Source organism: Caenorhabditis briggsae, assembly GCF_000004555.2.
Source record: "Caenorhabditis briggsae complete genome, chrI, whole genome shotgun sequence".
Lineage (NCBI taxonomy): Eukaryota > Metazoa > Nematoda > Chromadorea > Rhabditida > Rhabditidae > Caenorhabditis > Caenorhabditis briggsae.
The window spans coordinates 4624001-4639523 of record NC_013489.2 but is presented as its reverse complement, the minus strand read 5'-3'; the positions used below and the strand labels follow the sequence as shown (position 1 = coordinate 4639523).

Genomic DNA, 15523 nt, shown 5'->3' with positions numbered 1-15523 from the left:
TTGTGATCGCGCCACATTTTTTTCTGTAGATCAAAAATTAATTTGCAGTTCGGAATTGTTCTGTGGGAGACCGTGAAATACCAAAATTATAAAATTGTGAAATACTGAAGTTCAGAAGTTAGAAAAATTCCGACCTCTGGAATTCGGAATTTCGAAATCCAAAAATTCAAAGTTACGGAAACTCAGATACCCAGAAATTGAACATTCTCCGTAAAATTCAGAAATTCAGAATATTGAAAATTCAGAATATTGGACATTCAGAAATTCCAAAAATCTGAAATTCAGAAATTCAGAAATTCTGAAATTCTGAAATTCTGAAATTCTGAAATTCTGAAATTCTGAAATTCTGAAGTTCCGAAAATCTAAAATTCTGAAAATTCCGAAAACTCTGAAAACTCTGAAAATTCTGTAAGCTATGTAACTCTGAAATTCTGATATTCTAACGTCTGATTGGTATAATCCATTATTTCCCATTCCTAAATTCTTTATATTCTTAAATTCCTTAATTTTTGTTCTTAAATTCCTTAATTTTTATTCTTAAATTCCTTAATTTTTATTCTTAAATTCCTTAATTTTTATTCTTAAATTCCTTAATTCGATAACTTTTAGAATCTGAAATTTGTAATTCTAGAATTTGAGAGATTGAAACTTTCTCAACAAAGCAGAAATTCAGAATATTGAAAATTCGAAAATTCTAAAAACTTATAAATTCGGCAAATTTTGAAAATTCTGAAATTCTGAAAGTCGGAAGTTCAGATGTCAGAAAAGACCTGAACTCCGAATTTCGGAATATGGAAATTTTAAAACATTCAAAGCTAGACTCTCCCTAATAACGTCACATATTTAGGCATAAGTTTTTTGATTTTACGTTTTGTGTTCTGTTTTTTTTCAAACCAGATGATCTAATAGACGCCTGATTTAGATCGATTTGTTTTTCTGAATATTGCCAACTTTTAAATTAAAGGCTTGACTCGTACCGTTTTAAACCATACACTTAGTCAGGAGACCCCTTATCCTTCATATGATATGTACTTCTGGTTTCCCTATGTTTGCTCCCATTCCAATATTTTTTGCACCCTATTTTTTCTTCCATCTACTTTTCTGTACCCCCATGATTTAAAAAGTAGGACCATTGTCTCTTTACGACCTCCGACCGCTTTCCGCTCTTCCGTTCTTTTTTTCTGTCCTTTTATTACATTTTCCAATCAGTGAAAATGGAACGACAAGTTGAAAAAAAGAAACTAGCCCATTTTGCATTCAGCAGATGATGTTGGGTTGGCTTTTAGCAAAATTAGACATGAGCTGATGTTTGGTCTTTTTTTTGAGCTGAATATGGGATGAGTTCTGGTTATAGTTGATCTAAAGGGAACAAAAAGAAAAAAGGATAAGCTTCTGAAATAAAGAAATCCCACTTTTTCGGAATATCAGAAGCTCTGGGAAATTTAGGAAATTTGGAAAAACAATAATATACCAATGAACAGAAATTCTCATGAATATACGATGCATCTGCAAATTTACAAAAGTCAGAATGGATTGGTTTAATCAAAGCTTTTCTTGATAGGAATCTCTGCATTAGAACGATTTAATCGCTTAATGTCCTTTGGTACGCTTTCAGGACACGTATTAGTTTTGCAGCCTGTTTTGATAAGCTGGAACACCCACTTGGGTTCAAGCCAACAGGTCAAAAAACGCGCCTAAAATAACTTTTAGGCCAGAAGAAATTTAAGAATTTCCAAGTTGACGTGGATTTGACCTAATTAGTTTTAATCAACGAGTTGCAACGCGTGATTTTTTCGTGCAACGTTTAAAAGTTTGATGCTCAGCCACATAATTCAGCAGCGAATTTTTTCTACACGGTGAGTTTTTCACTACGCTGCTTCAACTTTGGAATTTTTTTCTCGAATTCTAGTCCATAACTTTTTTTTTCTGTTCCATAAATTTTTAGTAAATTTTATGAAGAATATATAGTAAAAAAATGAATCAGATTTTTTGTTCATTGTACTTTAAAACGTCGCAGACTGTTTCGCATTCGGTAGTGAAAAACTCACCGTGTTTCTAAAATCTCACGTTTACTGGGGCGCGATTTCTGACCCATTGGCTTGAACCCAAGTGAACACCTCAAACTTCTTTTAAGATATATTCAAGAATCAGAAAGTTTTTTTTGGGAAAATCAGTTTTAATGATGTATCTTATTTATTCACTATTTGAAGTCTGAAAATATTCACAATGAGTCTGTAGTCTATAGATGAGACATTTGAACGTAAATTAAATATTAACAGGGTGGTGCATAGTTACTCGGACTCAAGTTTGGACAAGCATAAAACTTGAGTAAAGTGGGCTCAAATTTGGAGTGCGAAAATTCAAATCATTCATCAGTAAACTGTCCAAGTTTCAGATTATTTGATAAATTTTAAGCTGAGTTATTGCTTGTCAAAGTTGCTTCATCTCATGATAATCCCATTGTGAGCCAAACTGTGAACGTGTTTTTCGAAGATTTTGTTTTGCTCCTCTCAAAAATTCAACCTGATCTTTACTGTATGATTCATCAGTTTCCAACCTTATTCCTTAAAAACCCCCGAAATTCCTACAACTTCATATTTTCTTGCTTTTGGTTCCCGACTACATTTCCATTGGTTATTAGTATTCCCAGTCTATACCGTTTCCTTTTTCTTTTGTTTGTTTTCTCAATTGCTAACTTTTTTCTCACGACTTCAATCCACTTTTCATCCCGTCTGAACTGAATTATTTACTACTGTATTCCAGACCTCCACACCTCGTTTTTCTTTCCATTATGGAGATCAAGAATAACTTTTTTGTTTCTGTCTCATTCGTGACAAATCTTCGTATCGAGAGCTAGGAAATAGAATAGGATAGTGATGACGTGTCAGAAGTATACTGTAGTTTTCAGTTAAAATCTGAAAAAAATGACTTCTAACTTTTCTGGAGTATCATCAATTTATTAAAGTCATTGATCAATTGGAGTTCTTCTTCTGGTAATATTCTAGGATTATTGAAAGTCTCGAAATTTGTTGACATTTCATCAAAAATAAATTATGATCTACATGTTCAGAATTGGGAAGTAGTCTCTGGAACGGGAAGATATTTCCGTTTTTCGAAGTATCATCTGCTTGTTCAGGCTTTTAGTATGAATTCGTGTCTGCGGATATGATACTTCCCTAATGAGGGCATGTCATATGACCTAGAAAATACTAGAAACAAAAATTCTAAAACAAAAATCCAAAAGGTGCTCGAGAATCTCTAGTTTTCTTGTTAAATTTTCTCACTATTTCTTGAAATCTGATATCTACTTTTTATCATTTTTCGTTAATTTTCTTGGTTTTTCAACGTTCCATTTCTGAAAATTCTTCTCTTTTCTTTTTTCTAATCCTTTGAATATAAATAGCAAATTTGGCAACAGGATTGTACTAGTGAACTAGCTTTCAAACTTTTTTTTTACTTGTTGCATATGAAAACTTCTTTAAAAGAGCAAATCTGATCCGCTTCTAATTGTGCCTCGGGGGTGTTTTGGGTTTTTTCAAAGATGACGTGATTTTGGACTTGAAGATGTTTCTCTTTTACTTTGAAATCTCGTTGAATCAGACGGATGTTTATATTAGTTCGTTATAATTTTAAAAATTCACTCAGCTGAATCCCTATGGTACATTCAAAAACTACTGTTTTTTTTCTCGAAGCTGCTCTTTAACCTGGTCCCATCCCCTTCATTTTCCCCTATTTTCGCTTCTCATCGTCACAAAACTCGTTTTCGTATTTCATTAGGCAAAAGCCACCGTTATCTTTTTCTTTTCTAGGTAAAAAGTGAGCTACGGTAGTTTTATTGAATTTCGAATAAATCCCCAAGTCTTTCAATCAGTGAAATGGAAATCAGTAGGAGTATGTTTTTAGAGTTTTTCGTACTTCGAAGAGATTAAAACAATCAGATTAAGAGGTTGAGGATGTTGTTTTATAGTGAACATTAACTTTTTGAAGAGAAGGCTAAACTAGGATTACTGTAGATAAGAATGATCTCAAACTCTTGAGTCTTTTAAAAGAATCCTGGATTCCGGATTCCGTTTTCCTGATTCCGTGATTCTGTTCATTTGGAATTACAGGTTCCGTAATAATATTTTTGTCCGAATTTCGCATTCCTTAGTTTGTTTTTCGGATTCAGCGCTCATTTCGTTCCGGATCCTTATTTCTTTATTCCGAGAAAATTATTTTATTTTGTATTCCGGATTCCGGATTCCGTTTCTCGAAAAAGCCTATCCGGACATCTCTGATCATTTGTTATAATTTCAAAAAGTACAAAAATATATTATTTCCTGGTGGTGTTAATCCCTTTCTCCTTTTTTTCCCTTTTTGGTTTCTTGTCGTCCCAAAAAGCTTTAGTATTTCATTAGGTAAAAACCACCCGAGCCGCCGTTATCTTTTTCTTTCCTATGGAAAAAAGGAGCTACGGTAATTTTATCGAGTTTCAAAGAAATCCCAAGCTTTTATGTCTTCCAATCAGTAACATTGAAATCCGTAGGAGTATGTCTTTTCGTACTTCGAGGAGATTAAAACAATCAGATTACAAGGTTGAGGATGCTGTTTTATAGTGAACATTAACTTTTTTGAAGAGTATATTACTGTAGATCAGTTACTCAAACTCTTGAGTTTTCTAAAAATCGTAATGCATGAATATTAGTCACCAAGTTCCCATTTCTTTTTTCAAATCAACATCAAAATCATCGTGATCATATGTTGTATTTTTCGGTTCCCAGACTAGAAGTGAGACCGGCTAACAAACATGAACAAATTCTGAATAATCACAATTTGTTAGGGGGGACTTTATTGAAAAGAGATAGAAAGAGAGAGAGAGAGAGAGAGAGAGAGAGAGAGAGAGAGAGAGGGAAAGGAATATGAAAGAAAAATAAATGTGGGAGAGCTGATGGAAAAAAGGTATTGTGGGGTTTTCGGCAGTGACACATTTTCATTGGGGCTCAGACTTATTTTTGCTGTTTTTATGTACGTAATCATCTCTTTCAGGAAAACAATTGGGTGCATTCTTTCAAAAAAAACGGGTGCATTTTTGTTTTTTAACCGCTAAAACTCTCATACAGGGTCAGCGATTTGTAAAAATTGCAGTAAATACTCTATTAGCATTCTACCCTATACTTGCACTTTGTGCCATACATCTCGGTTCCTGTGAAAGATATCCAAAAAGTGGTTGACTGGCAACATGCTCTTGATAATATAATAAATATTTTATCAGTGGACCATTTTTTAATATAAATTATCTAAACCGAGATATACCGGCTCAAAGTGCAAGTATACGGTGCGGTGGCCTTCTATTAGAGTGTTTACGATAGGGGATTCTTCTCCTATTTCAACTTCTAGAAGCAAAACATAATGACGGTCTAGTCTTGTTTTCCTACTCTTATCAAGTGTTTCTAATTCTTTTTGAATGGCCATTATTGTAGAATAAACAGCTTTGAAATATTGTGTTCTGAATCGAGAGTTATGACGTTTGCTGTAAGCGACACGGAAGCTTATCCCCATTGTTTACTATTCTAGATGAACTTCCGTAGTTCCTTAACCCTCTAATAAAAGGGCAATAGTCTATTGAAAGCTTACCATCCACTTTTTAATAATCTACAGTTCCCTCTGATCTATAGTCAGTAAGAACAAATTTGCAATATTGATCTCTTTTATTTGAACATATGTCAAATAAAAAAGGAAGAAAAGCATAGTAACGGAAGTTCTGAAGCCCTCGGTACTACCTCCCTTCTTATTAGTGACGTCTGTCTAGAAACATCAGATTCTTCCAATTCTGTTCATCCTCCTTTTTTTTTCAAAAAAAAATCATAAGGAGATCTCATTAGTACGAGAGTATCCATATACATCCATATCATATTCTCATCCGCTGATGAATCTCGAATAACTCCTCGCCTCGTTTTCTCTTTTTCTGCATGATTCTCATTAGACGTTTACAATACGTGGGTTTTGTGAGTCTCCAGAAGTTAGAAGCCATTGTAAATTCTGATGAAATCCATTGTTTCTCCTTCTTCTTTATCGTGGCATCCGTTCTTTCCATATGTTCTTCCGTCCAAGCTCGTTCCAATTGCACTCATCTAGCACATTAGCTTTTTCCTATTCTTTTCGTTTCCACTTTCCGGAAAAAAGAAAACTGAAAAAAAAATCCAAAAACTCATCCATTTTTCATGTTTCTCAAAACAAATTTAACCCGAAAAAGAAAGAGGAAAAGTCGTAAAAGATTTAGAGAATTGTTGCCAAAAGTTTTTGTTTCCCAATGGGAATTTTGATGGTTTTGACTCCTCATTTTTCAAATTTGCGACTGGTTCAGCAAAACAAATGAAAAAAAAATTCAAAAAAAAAAGACCAGTAACATCAGATATAACAAAATGTTGAAATTTCGATCTCCTCCTCATTTTTTTTCCCGAACTATCTGCTTTTGTGCTTAAAATGTGTGTTTCAGCCTAATGAAAATTTTGTATGGACGGAAATTCCAAAAAAAAATCGAGAAGTTGAAAAAACGCTGACAATCGCTTTCAGCTCAAATTCTTAGCTTCTTGGGAAGAGCGTGAAGCTGGAAATATAAGGTTCAATTTTTCTAATAGTTTATTTTGTCAACACAAAAAAACTAAATCAAAATTTGACCACTAACATCCGACACGGAAAGATTGCACAGGGTTTCAAAAGGCCTGGTCAGAAATTGCGCCCTAGCGAACTTGAGAATCGGATTTTTTCTTTTCGTTGGCTGAGTATCAAAAGTAAAACGATGAGCAAAAAAAGCACGCAAGACTTTAATTACTTGCGACATACTCCCACGTATGATTCAATTCAATATTCAAATCTAGGACAAATCTCAATTCTCATGATTGGATACTGTAGGCTGATCATATGAACAACAGAGTTAAGAAGCAACAAATTTAAGAAGATGATTCTTGACATTAACTGATAGGTTCTTGGTGAAACCCTGTCTGTGAGCCATTAGTGAGAGATGAGTCCTGTCGTTTTGAATTCAAAGAATTCTCCTAAATGATTGACATTATTCAGTTGGAAATCTTATTTGAAAACCAGACGACTTACTGCTAATTAGCATTCTCTTAATGATCACGTAACTCGTTTTGTACCTCAAAACACCGCCTATTTAGCCCGTCTACCACCTCAAAAGCCACCCATATTATTCTCAAAATCTTAGAGCTTAATCCGTTAAGCTTTCTTGCGTATTTTTGCTCCTTCTCCATGTACTATTAAATTTCACTCGAGGCGTTTTCTTTTTTTTGACTCTTCTCTTGTCTTCTAACTTCTCCTTCGCCACGTCATCTATGTCCATTGGCTTCGTGTATTCTCTTCTCCCATTCTAACAATCTCTTAGCATCATTTTTTCTCCCAATTTATTCCTGGTCTTCTAAAATTCTCTCTCTGCAATTGACACCGGAATTTGCTACATCCTCATTCTTCCTTTTCTCCTATTTTTCATAACGTCTTCTCCTACTCCTACTGAAACAAGTGGGCGTGGCTTTCTAGCAGTATGCGCTCTGAAGACTCCGCCCATTTCACGCGGTTCCCTTCTAGGGTCACTTTTAGTGGATAACGAAACGAACCTATGGTTCTTCTTCTTCTTTCTTTTCTTCTCTAGCTTTGAACCATTGCAATTAAAATTTATAAAATTTAAAAGGATTCTCTTCTGAAACTGTTTCACTTCCTTTATCTTTTTGGGATCTCCCATATCTTCTGAATATCACATTTCTTTCCTTTTTTCTCTTCTTCTTCCATTCCTTTGCTTGGTCAGTCAACTAGTGTCCTTTCTTGGAAGAGATAACCCAAAAAACGGGGGAAAAGAAGAATTTTTGGTATTTGCATAAACTCGAGACGCGTTCTTTTTCTCCCCCGTCAAGAGTTTGTTTTTTTTTCTTGGCTCTTCCTCCTCTCAACCAGTAATTTGATTCAAGTTTTGGTCTGTGAATAGTTGGGTAAAGTGAAGAAAAAGAAGACGTGAGAGGATTCTTCTTGTGATGAAAAGATTCAGAAGAAAGGTCAGAAGAATAGAAACGAAAAGATCGGCGGTAAATCTTGTTTCTATTTTCCAAAAGTTCAGACTTCGCCGTCTTTCTCGATTGCTCAATTTTTGATTCAGGACGATACAACTCTAAATAATAGGCCTATCTGCCTTAGAAACCCCTAAAGCCGCTAGGCCGCTGTATCCTACCTATCACAGATGTACCCCATCCAAAATGCTAAATCTGGTCCTGGCACAGCCTTGGTCTTCAGGAATTTTCCATCACTAGAATTCCAGAAACTTCCTTTCCCCGAATTTTTCCAATTTCCGAAATATCTCCCATTTTTACATCACCCAAATCCACCTCCTCCCTTCCGGTCATTCTTCATTTCCGTTTATGTATTTTTCACGGCTTCTTTTCACTATTCATCAGTTGTTATCATTCACTGTCATATCTCTAAAAAGAAGCAGAAACCTTTTTTTGTGCTCTGACATAAGGGACTGAAGTCACTGTATTTCTAAATCTATTTCCAGACCCTATTCCCAAGCTACCGTAACCTAAAATGAGTTGTATGGGTCTCAACTCGACGGAGCTCCAAGAAGCGAGAGACTATTTCAAACAGGTGAGTCCTTATTTTTTGGTTCTTGGTATACAAAAAATTTTTCGAAAAGCAAGCCTCTCTATCGAAATTCTGAATTTTTCTCACCTCATTATTGCGTTTTCTTCTTATTTCACGCTTTTCGATATTCTCACACCAAAAAAAAAGAAGAAAAAAACATGCTCGAACACACAAAATATACATTAATTGCCGACTCTGAATCATATTTTCCCCTTCTTTTCGTTTTTTTTGCTACCACACCTCTGTTCTGTTCGACGCATCAAGTTCGTTTATTATGGAAATATGGGGTCTGAAAAAAATGAGGAAAAAATGGAGGAGACAGAAAGATCAATGAGCTGATGGTGTGTAGATAACTTCCGGTTGTGTTAGAGGAGAAATGTAACAAAAAATAACATGAAAGAATAACATGGAGAGAGAGAGAGAGAGAGAGAGAGAGAGAGAGAGAGTCTATGAGCCTGATCTGGTTTAGATCATAAGGCGAAAATTTCGAACTGAGTAAGAACTATCTAAAAGTCCAAAGGTAGTTTGATGGAATAATCAAACCGTGCAACTTGAGCTAGCAGTTTTTATTATACGCCTGAGCTATCTGGATTAAAAAATAGCCACTGTGTTATTTGCAGTTCTACAAATGTTCATGGCATTTGGAAATCGGATTCTAGATCTAGTCGAAAATTCCTAGTTGTGATTCATGGAAACCAATTTGAGCTAGATATACGACTCTTGCAAATTTTAGTCCTGGGGAAAATTTGGCTCTGGGACATTTTGCCACCGGCATAATACAGGCGAATGGAAAGTTTCAGACTACCAAAACAATTTTCGGGTTTTCAAATATGCGTTTTCTGATTGAACATTCTCTGAAATAATTGAAAAATTCCAACATTTAATTTGTTTTAGTTTTTTTTTCGAATTTCTTTAGTTTCAGAATGTGTTACATCAGGGAAAAGATATTTGAAAGCGCTAAAATTGTTTTTGTAGACTGAAAGCTTTCCATTCGCCTGCATTATGTCGGTGACAAAATATCCCAATGCCGATATTTCGATCTGTTTCACTGTCATAATCGTTGGCTACCTTCTTTCCACCTAAAGCTTCCCCATTCCCATTTTTCCAAGAATATGTCTATCCTTCGTTTCCTTCCGGTCGAGAACCTTGAACCCGAACAAGAAGAGCTTTATCTCTTCCTTTCTCTTCTTTTCATACATTTTTCGCACAATTCCTTTTCTGTTGCGGCACTAAAATCGAATCATCGACGCTACGACAAAAAGAGGAGTGGGCTCAGCAACAGCCAAAAAAAAAGAACACACGGGGCCAATGCAATTGAGTTTTTTTTAAAGAGAAGGGAAACAGCATCATCGTACTTTTCGGACGCATCCTTTTTTTTGTAGACGCAAGGGGTTCTGAAAATGAAAAATAAATTAGAAAAGTAGGGCGACATCAGAAGCTTCAGAAGAAGAGTTTTCAGTTTCTCAATTAGTTAGAAGTAGATGAGATGACGCAAAAAAAGGAAAACGAATGTTCCTTTTTTGTTACAGGATTAGCATCACCGCTGCATGTGGAGGTGGTAGATACGTCAACAGAATATTTGGGTATTCCTTTTTTCGAAATAATCAACAAAATTCTTATTGGAATAGGATAGAAAGGTAGCTTTCTGAAAAAAAGCGAAAGTGCATCAGTAGCAAATACGGAATTTTTTCGCGACTTAAGATTTACAAATCTAGTGGAAATTTCTGTAGAGCATAGTTTCATATATTCCCTAATTAGACATATGATTTCTGAATTGTGAGACTGATGAATGATAATAGTTCGTCTGAAGGTTTGACAAGGGAAGTCGTTTTAGAAAGGGGTAGAGAATTTGCTCATTTTTTGACAGCGGTTAGTTTACGCCTTTGTAAACTTCCTGTCAAAATCTGTATATGCACTTTTTCCAAAAATGCTGAAAATTTTTGTCTGAAAGTTTCCAAATTTTTAACCATTGCAAGCTCCTCTTTCCTCTGTGATATCGCCTCCTGGCAACGTCTCGTGAACACCGTTCACATCCCCGCGCACTCTCTAGTTTTCAGTGGTGAGGTAGCCGAGTGGTAGTGGCGAGGGTTTGTAAGCTGAAGGTCTCGAGTTCGATTTCATCGTTTTGAAATTGTTTTTTGCTTTTTTTATAGAATTCATAGTTACCTATCTCGGGCTCCAAATAAGTTCTTGGCACGATTTTGCGAGTTTTTTGACGATTCTTAAACTTTGAAAAGCAGGAATCACCAATATTTTTCAAAGTGTTTTTTTCAGAAATTTTCAAAGTTTTTGATGGTCAACTCCATACGAAATTTTCGATGAAATTTTTTTGTTTGAAATTTCTCAACTTTTTTACAGAATGTTTTTTTGTGAGTTCTAATTCGTTAGACAATAGAACTTAACTGATACTTCTAGGAACCCCCAACCAACGTTTTAGTTCATTTCATCGAGTGCCAGCAAGCCAGGCGAGGAGATGCTTTGCGGCGGCGGTGTGCCTCATATGCCCCGTATATGCCCCATACCGGCGTCCTTTCCCTGTACCCAATTCATCGGCGCGTCCTCCGTCGCCCATCCATTATGCGTATGCGCGCCCAGGACCTGTGTACAGATTTTGACAGGAGGTTTACAAAGGCGTAAACTAACCGCTGGCAAAAAATGAGCAAATTCTCGACCCCTTTCTAACTTCCCTTGTGAGACCTAATTGTTTTGACACATAAGCAGAACATATAGAAAACAACGAATCCATCATTTTGTCTTAAAAATGAATTCCTTTTTTTTTCATTTCCGACGTCTCCGGAGACTTTTTTAAATGATACTCTTTCTTTTGTAGTTTTTTGATCCTAGACACCTCAAAAAGCGCACTTTGCATTTTCTTTCCAAGAAAAAAACTTCTGGAACTCAGTTGAGCAAAATGAAGAGATACCGAAAAAGGAACAGGGAAAAGGAAAGGAGAAAAAGAAGAAGGAGAAGGTATAAACATTCTGGATACATTTATCTTATAATATTTTTCTGAAAGATTTTCCTTCAGTTCAAAAATTACTGAAAATGATGTCATTTATGAAAAATGACTTTGTTGTTATTTGAGAAGATAGTACTAATTGGAGAAGGATCTTGATCCGGAAAGATGACGACCGAAATTTGAGATTTTGTGCACTAATTACGAGTGACAAATTTTTTGCCATCTAAATTAGGAGTATCTTGTGATCTGTCAGGAAAAAGAAAGTGAAAGCAAAGCAAACTTCCAAACCTACAAATTCTTATTTTCAGCTCCTCCTGCCCTTCACCTCATCATTTACCATCTTCCACAACTATGTCTACGTGTTCCTATGTGTCGTCGGAGTCTTCGCAAACATCTCGATCGTCGTCGTCTTGATTCGTCCCGCTATGAGAAAATCGCCATTCAATCTGTTTCTGGTCGTGATTGCTCTTTGTGATGCCTCTCTGATGGGAACCTATCTTGCCTACAAACACGTTGAACTCTGTCACCCGTGGTATTTCTCTTTTCCATGGGCCATCTACACCAAATTCTATGCCATCTTCTCCGTATTCGTTCATTCTTGCAGTCTATGGCTAACAGTCAATATGGCAATTCTAAGGTAACAACTCGGAAATGAGATATTACTATTTTTACTACTTCCTGTTTTGTTCCAGATTCTTGGTTCTCTATCGAGGAAGTCGATCGGAAACGAGAATCCCGCAATGCAATGGTTTTGGTGCTGCTTACATCGCAATCATTCTGGCTTTCCTAATCGCTTGCATCGGATGTCTTCCCATTTTCATTCGTTATAGAATCATCGAGGGAGAAGCTGGCGCAGTTCCAGATTTGTGTCTCGTGGGAAAGTATGCAGACAAGTGGGAACCAACGGATATGATCCGATTCTATGGGCTGAGTCAACCACTTTGGTGGAATTGTGATTTCGAACGAATCAACTATTGGATGGCTGGTGAGCCTAGCAATTGGAATATATCCTTATAAGGATGAAATGCATAGATGCAAAAACAAAAATATAGATGCAAAAACAAAAACATAAACGACCCTCGGGAATTTATAACCCATTTTTATTGAACATCCTTGCAGCCCAAAAATTAAAAACGACTCATTTCATGACTCATTTCAGCTCTGATCCTAAAACTGATCCCCTGTCTTCTCCTGACGATCTTCATGACACTTTTGGTCCGAATGCTCATTGAAGCTCGAGAACGACGATCCAGACTCTGTGGAGGAATGGGAAATGGAAATTCTCAAGCGGAGAGAACCACTGCAATGCTGACTGGAATCGTTGCCATCTTCTTGATCACAGAACTTCCCCAAGGAGTTTTGACATTCGCAGCTGGTGCCAGCCCTCGTCTGACCTTTTTGACACTTCAACTGAACAACGTCTTCGACCTTCTATCGCTCATTAACAGTGCCGTCAACTTTGTTCTTTGCGCTCTAATGTCTCATGTTTTTCGAAGGTTTGTGTTCTGAACATCACTAGGGATTCTTTCCTTTTCTGATGACGTGTGTCTGTTTGTGTTCATAAGTCAGAGAACATAATATTTTCTTTCAGAGAGTTCCTGCTCACCTTCAGTATGTGCTGCCCACAGTCTTCTGAGAATCACAGTGGTGCTCCAATCAACAAGACTTCGAATCGATCAGTAAGTGAAATACTATCACATGTAATACCATAACCAATTCCCGATTTCAGATTCTGTCGACATTCAGCAATATTGCAAAGCCAAAAACGTCGAAGAAGAACGGATTCCTTCCAGTGCCAACCAATTGTCCGGACGATAAAAATACTGTTCAACTGGCTATGAATTGATTTTCTTATTTCAAATAGACACTGCTTTTCATCCTCCTCTTTTCTTTAGGCACTTCTTCTCCCCTTTCTAGCGTTGTGAAAACTTTCCAAGTACTCTTTCGAGTGCAGTAGCGTCATTGCTTCCCCTGATAGATGATATCACCTCACGAGTGTGACTCTTTTCTAGTACCCTTTTTTGGAAACTTGCCATTTTGATGCCAAAACATCACCCCCACCCTCTCACCCCCCATTTCCCATTTTCAGATGCCTTCAGACCCATTGTTCGAATCGAATAATTGAATGCATCGTTTTCCGTCTCCCACATTTGTCTTCGTTTTTTAATTTTCTCATATAAATAAGTACCAAAAACAATGACCAAAACCATAACACGAAATATTATATTCTTTAGAATTTGAAATTTTAGAGGAGCGATATAAGGAATTAGCGTATATACTCCATAATAATGGCCCCGAAGAGTCAATCTCGAGTCAATTTATCTCTGTTCCTGTAGAAGATATCGAAAAATAGTAAACGGACAAATTGGAGCTAATATTCTGTCAGTTAATTACTTTCTGACATCTTTCACAGGAACCGAGATAAAATGGCTCAAAGTTGAAAGTTTCATTCTATTAGCGTATTTATGGTACATATATCTTTACTATTAACAATCACCAAATTCTGTGTGTGAGTGTGCATGTGTGTGTGTGTCCGGTGTTCCCGGGTCACCTGCCCTATCGAAGTCCATAATAAACCAAATTTTCCCAAATTTTCACAGATAACCCGAAATAGCAGCGAGATGATGCCCGAATATTTAATCTTTCGAAATTTTGTGTCTGGCGTCTTCTGGAGACGTTCTTCTATTTCTACAGTGCAAATTTTTAGAAAAATTTTTAGGAAAAGAAAGAAAAAAAAAGGAAAAAAAGAAAGAAACAGAATGCGAGGGAAAATATACAGCGCCCTTTCTGATCACTCGATTTTTCAGAATTCAGAATAATTTTTAAAATTTCCGAATTTATTCCGAACAAATTTCGGAATTTATAGATTTCTGAGATCTTATTCACCGAATATGTCAAAAAATTTCAAAGTTTCAGATTTTGCAACATTTCAGGTTTTCAATTTTCGGAATGTCTAAATTTTCGAAATGTAGAGTTTTCGAATTCTGCAATCTACATTTCCGATTTTCCGAAGTTCCAAAAACTTTTCGACGAGACTGTGTTTTGAAAAGTTGAATTTCTGAATTTCTAATTTTTCAGGTTCTCAAATTCTCGATTCTAAACTTTTTCGAAATTCTATAAATTTTGCGAACAGGGCCGTTTCAGGCCAGCCCCTTTAGTAAGTATGCAAAAATTTGAATTTTCCGATTCCTTAAAATCTGATATACCAAAATTTGGGTATTTGAGACACACAGATTGAAACACTTTTCTAGATTTCAAAACTAATGTTTTCCTACATCTGATTTTTTAAAATTTACTAATCTCTGAACTTGCGAGTGTTTTACTTTTTCAATTTCCGGATTTTCTTACTTCCGACTTTCCGAATTCTAGGAATTCTAAATAACCAAAATATCGAATTTCGGAATTTCCTAACAGACCATGAAAAAATAGTCCCTGGAAAAATGACAAAACCTGTCTATAAGACAACGGGTACTGTAAGCGGGAGCTAGGAGGCTCAGCCCGGAGGGGCGCAAACCGACTGTTTTTCAAAATTCGAAAATTTCGAAATTCAGAATTTTTGGAGACCAGAAAGTTTAGTAAACCTGACATTAGTTATCTAAAATTTGAAACTTCAGGAAACCGGAAGTTCACATACTCCGGCTTTCAGAACATAAAAAATATTTTTTCAGTAGTTTGGAAATTTTGGAAATTTGGGAAATCAAATATTCCTCGAAGAAAATTGATAGTATGCAAAACTTTCACTAATTTTGGTGAATTCGGAAACTCGAAAATTTTTAAATTAGAAATGCAATTGTAAGATACAGAAAGCGGAAGCCAGGAGGTTGAGCCCCCGACAGAGGGCGTAAAAAGACTGGTTAGATAACAAATGCAGAAGTAGTAGTTTCGTTTTTATTTTTGAGCCCGGCACTAAATTCTTTTTGCAATTTTCCTTTAGCAAAAAAA

At 36.0% G+C, this 15523-nt stretch overlaps 1 protein-coding gene across 1 annotated transcript; it reads left to right on the top strand.

Annotated features, from left to right (window-relative positions):
• Positions 1 to 8565: 8565 nt before the first annotated feature.
• Cbr-dmsr-2 lies at positions 8566 to 13427 on the top strand (the record flags this gene model as incomplete). Its single annotated transcript, XM_002639360.2, has 6 exons — positions 8566 to 8625; positions 11890 to 12218; positions 12274 to 12566; positions 12741 to 13077; positions 13173 to 13260; positions 13311 to 13427. 6 exons carry the CDS (start codon positions 8566 to 8568, stop codon positions 13425 to 13427), a joined length of 1224 nt encoding a protein of 407 aa, XP_002639406.2.
• Between the last annotated feature and the right edge of the window lie 2096 nt (positions 13428 to 15523).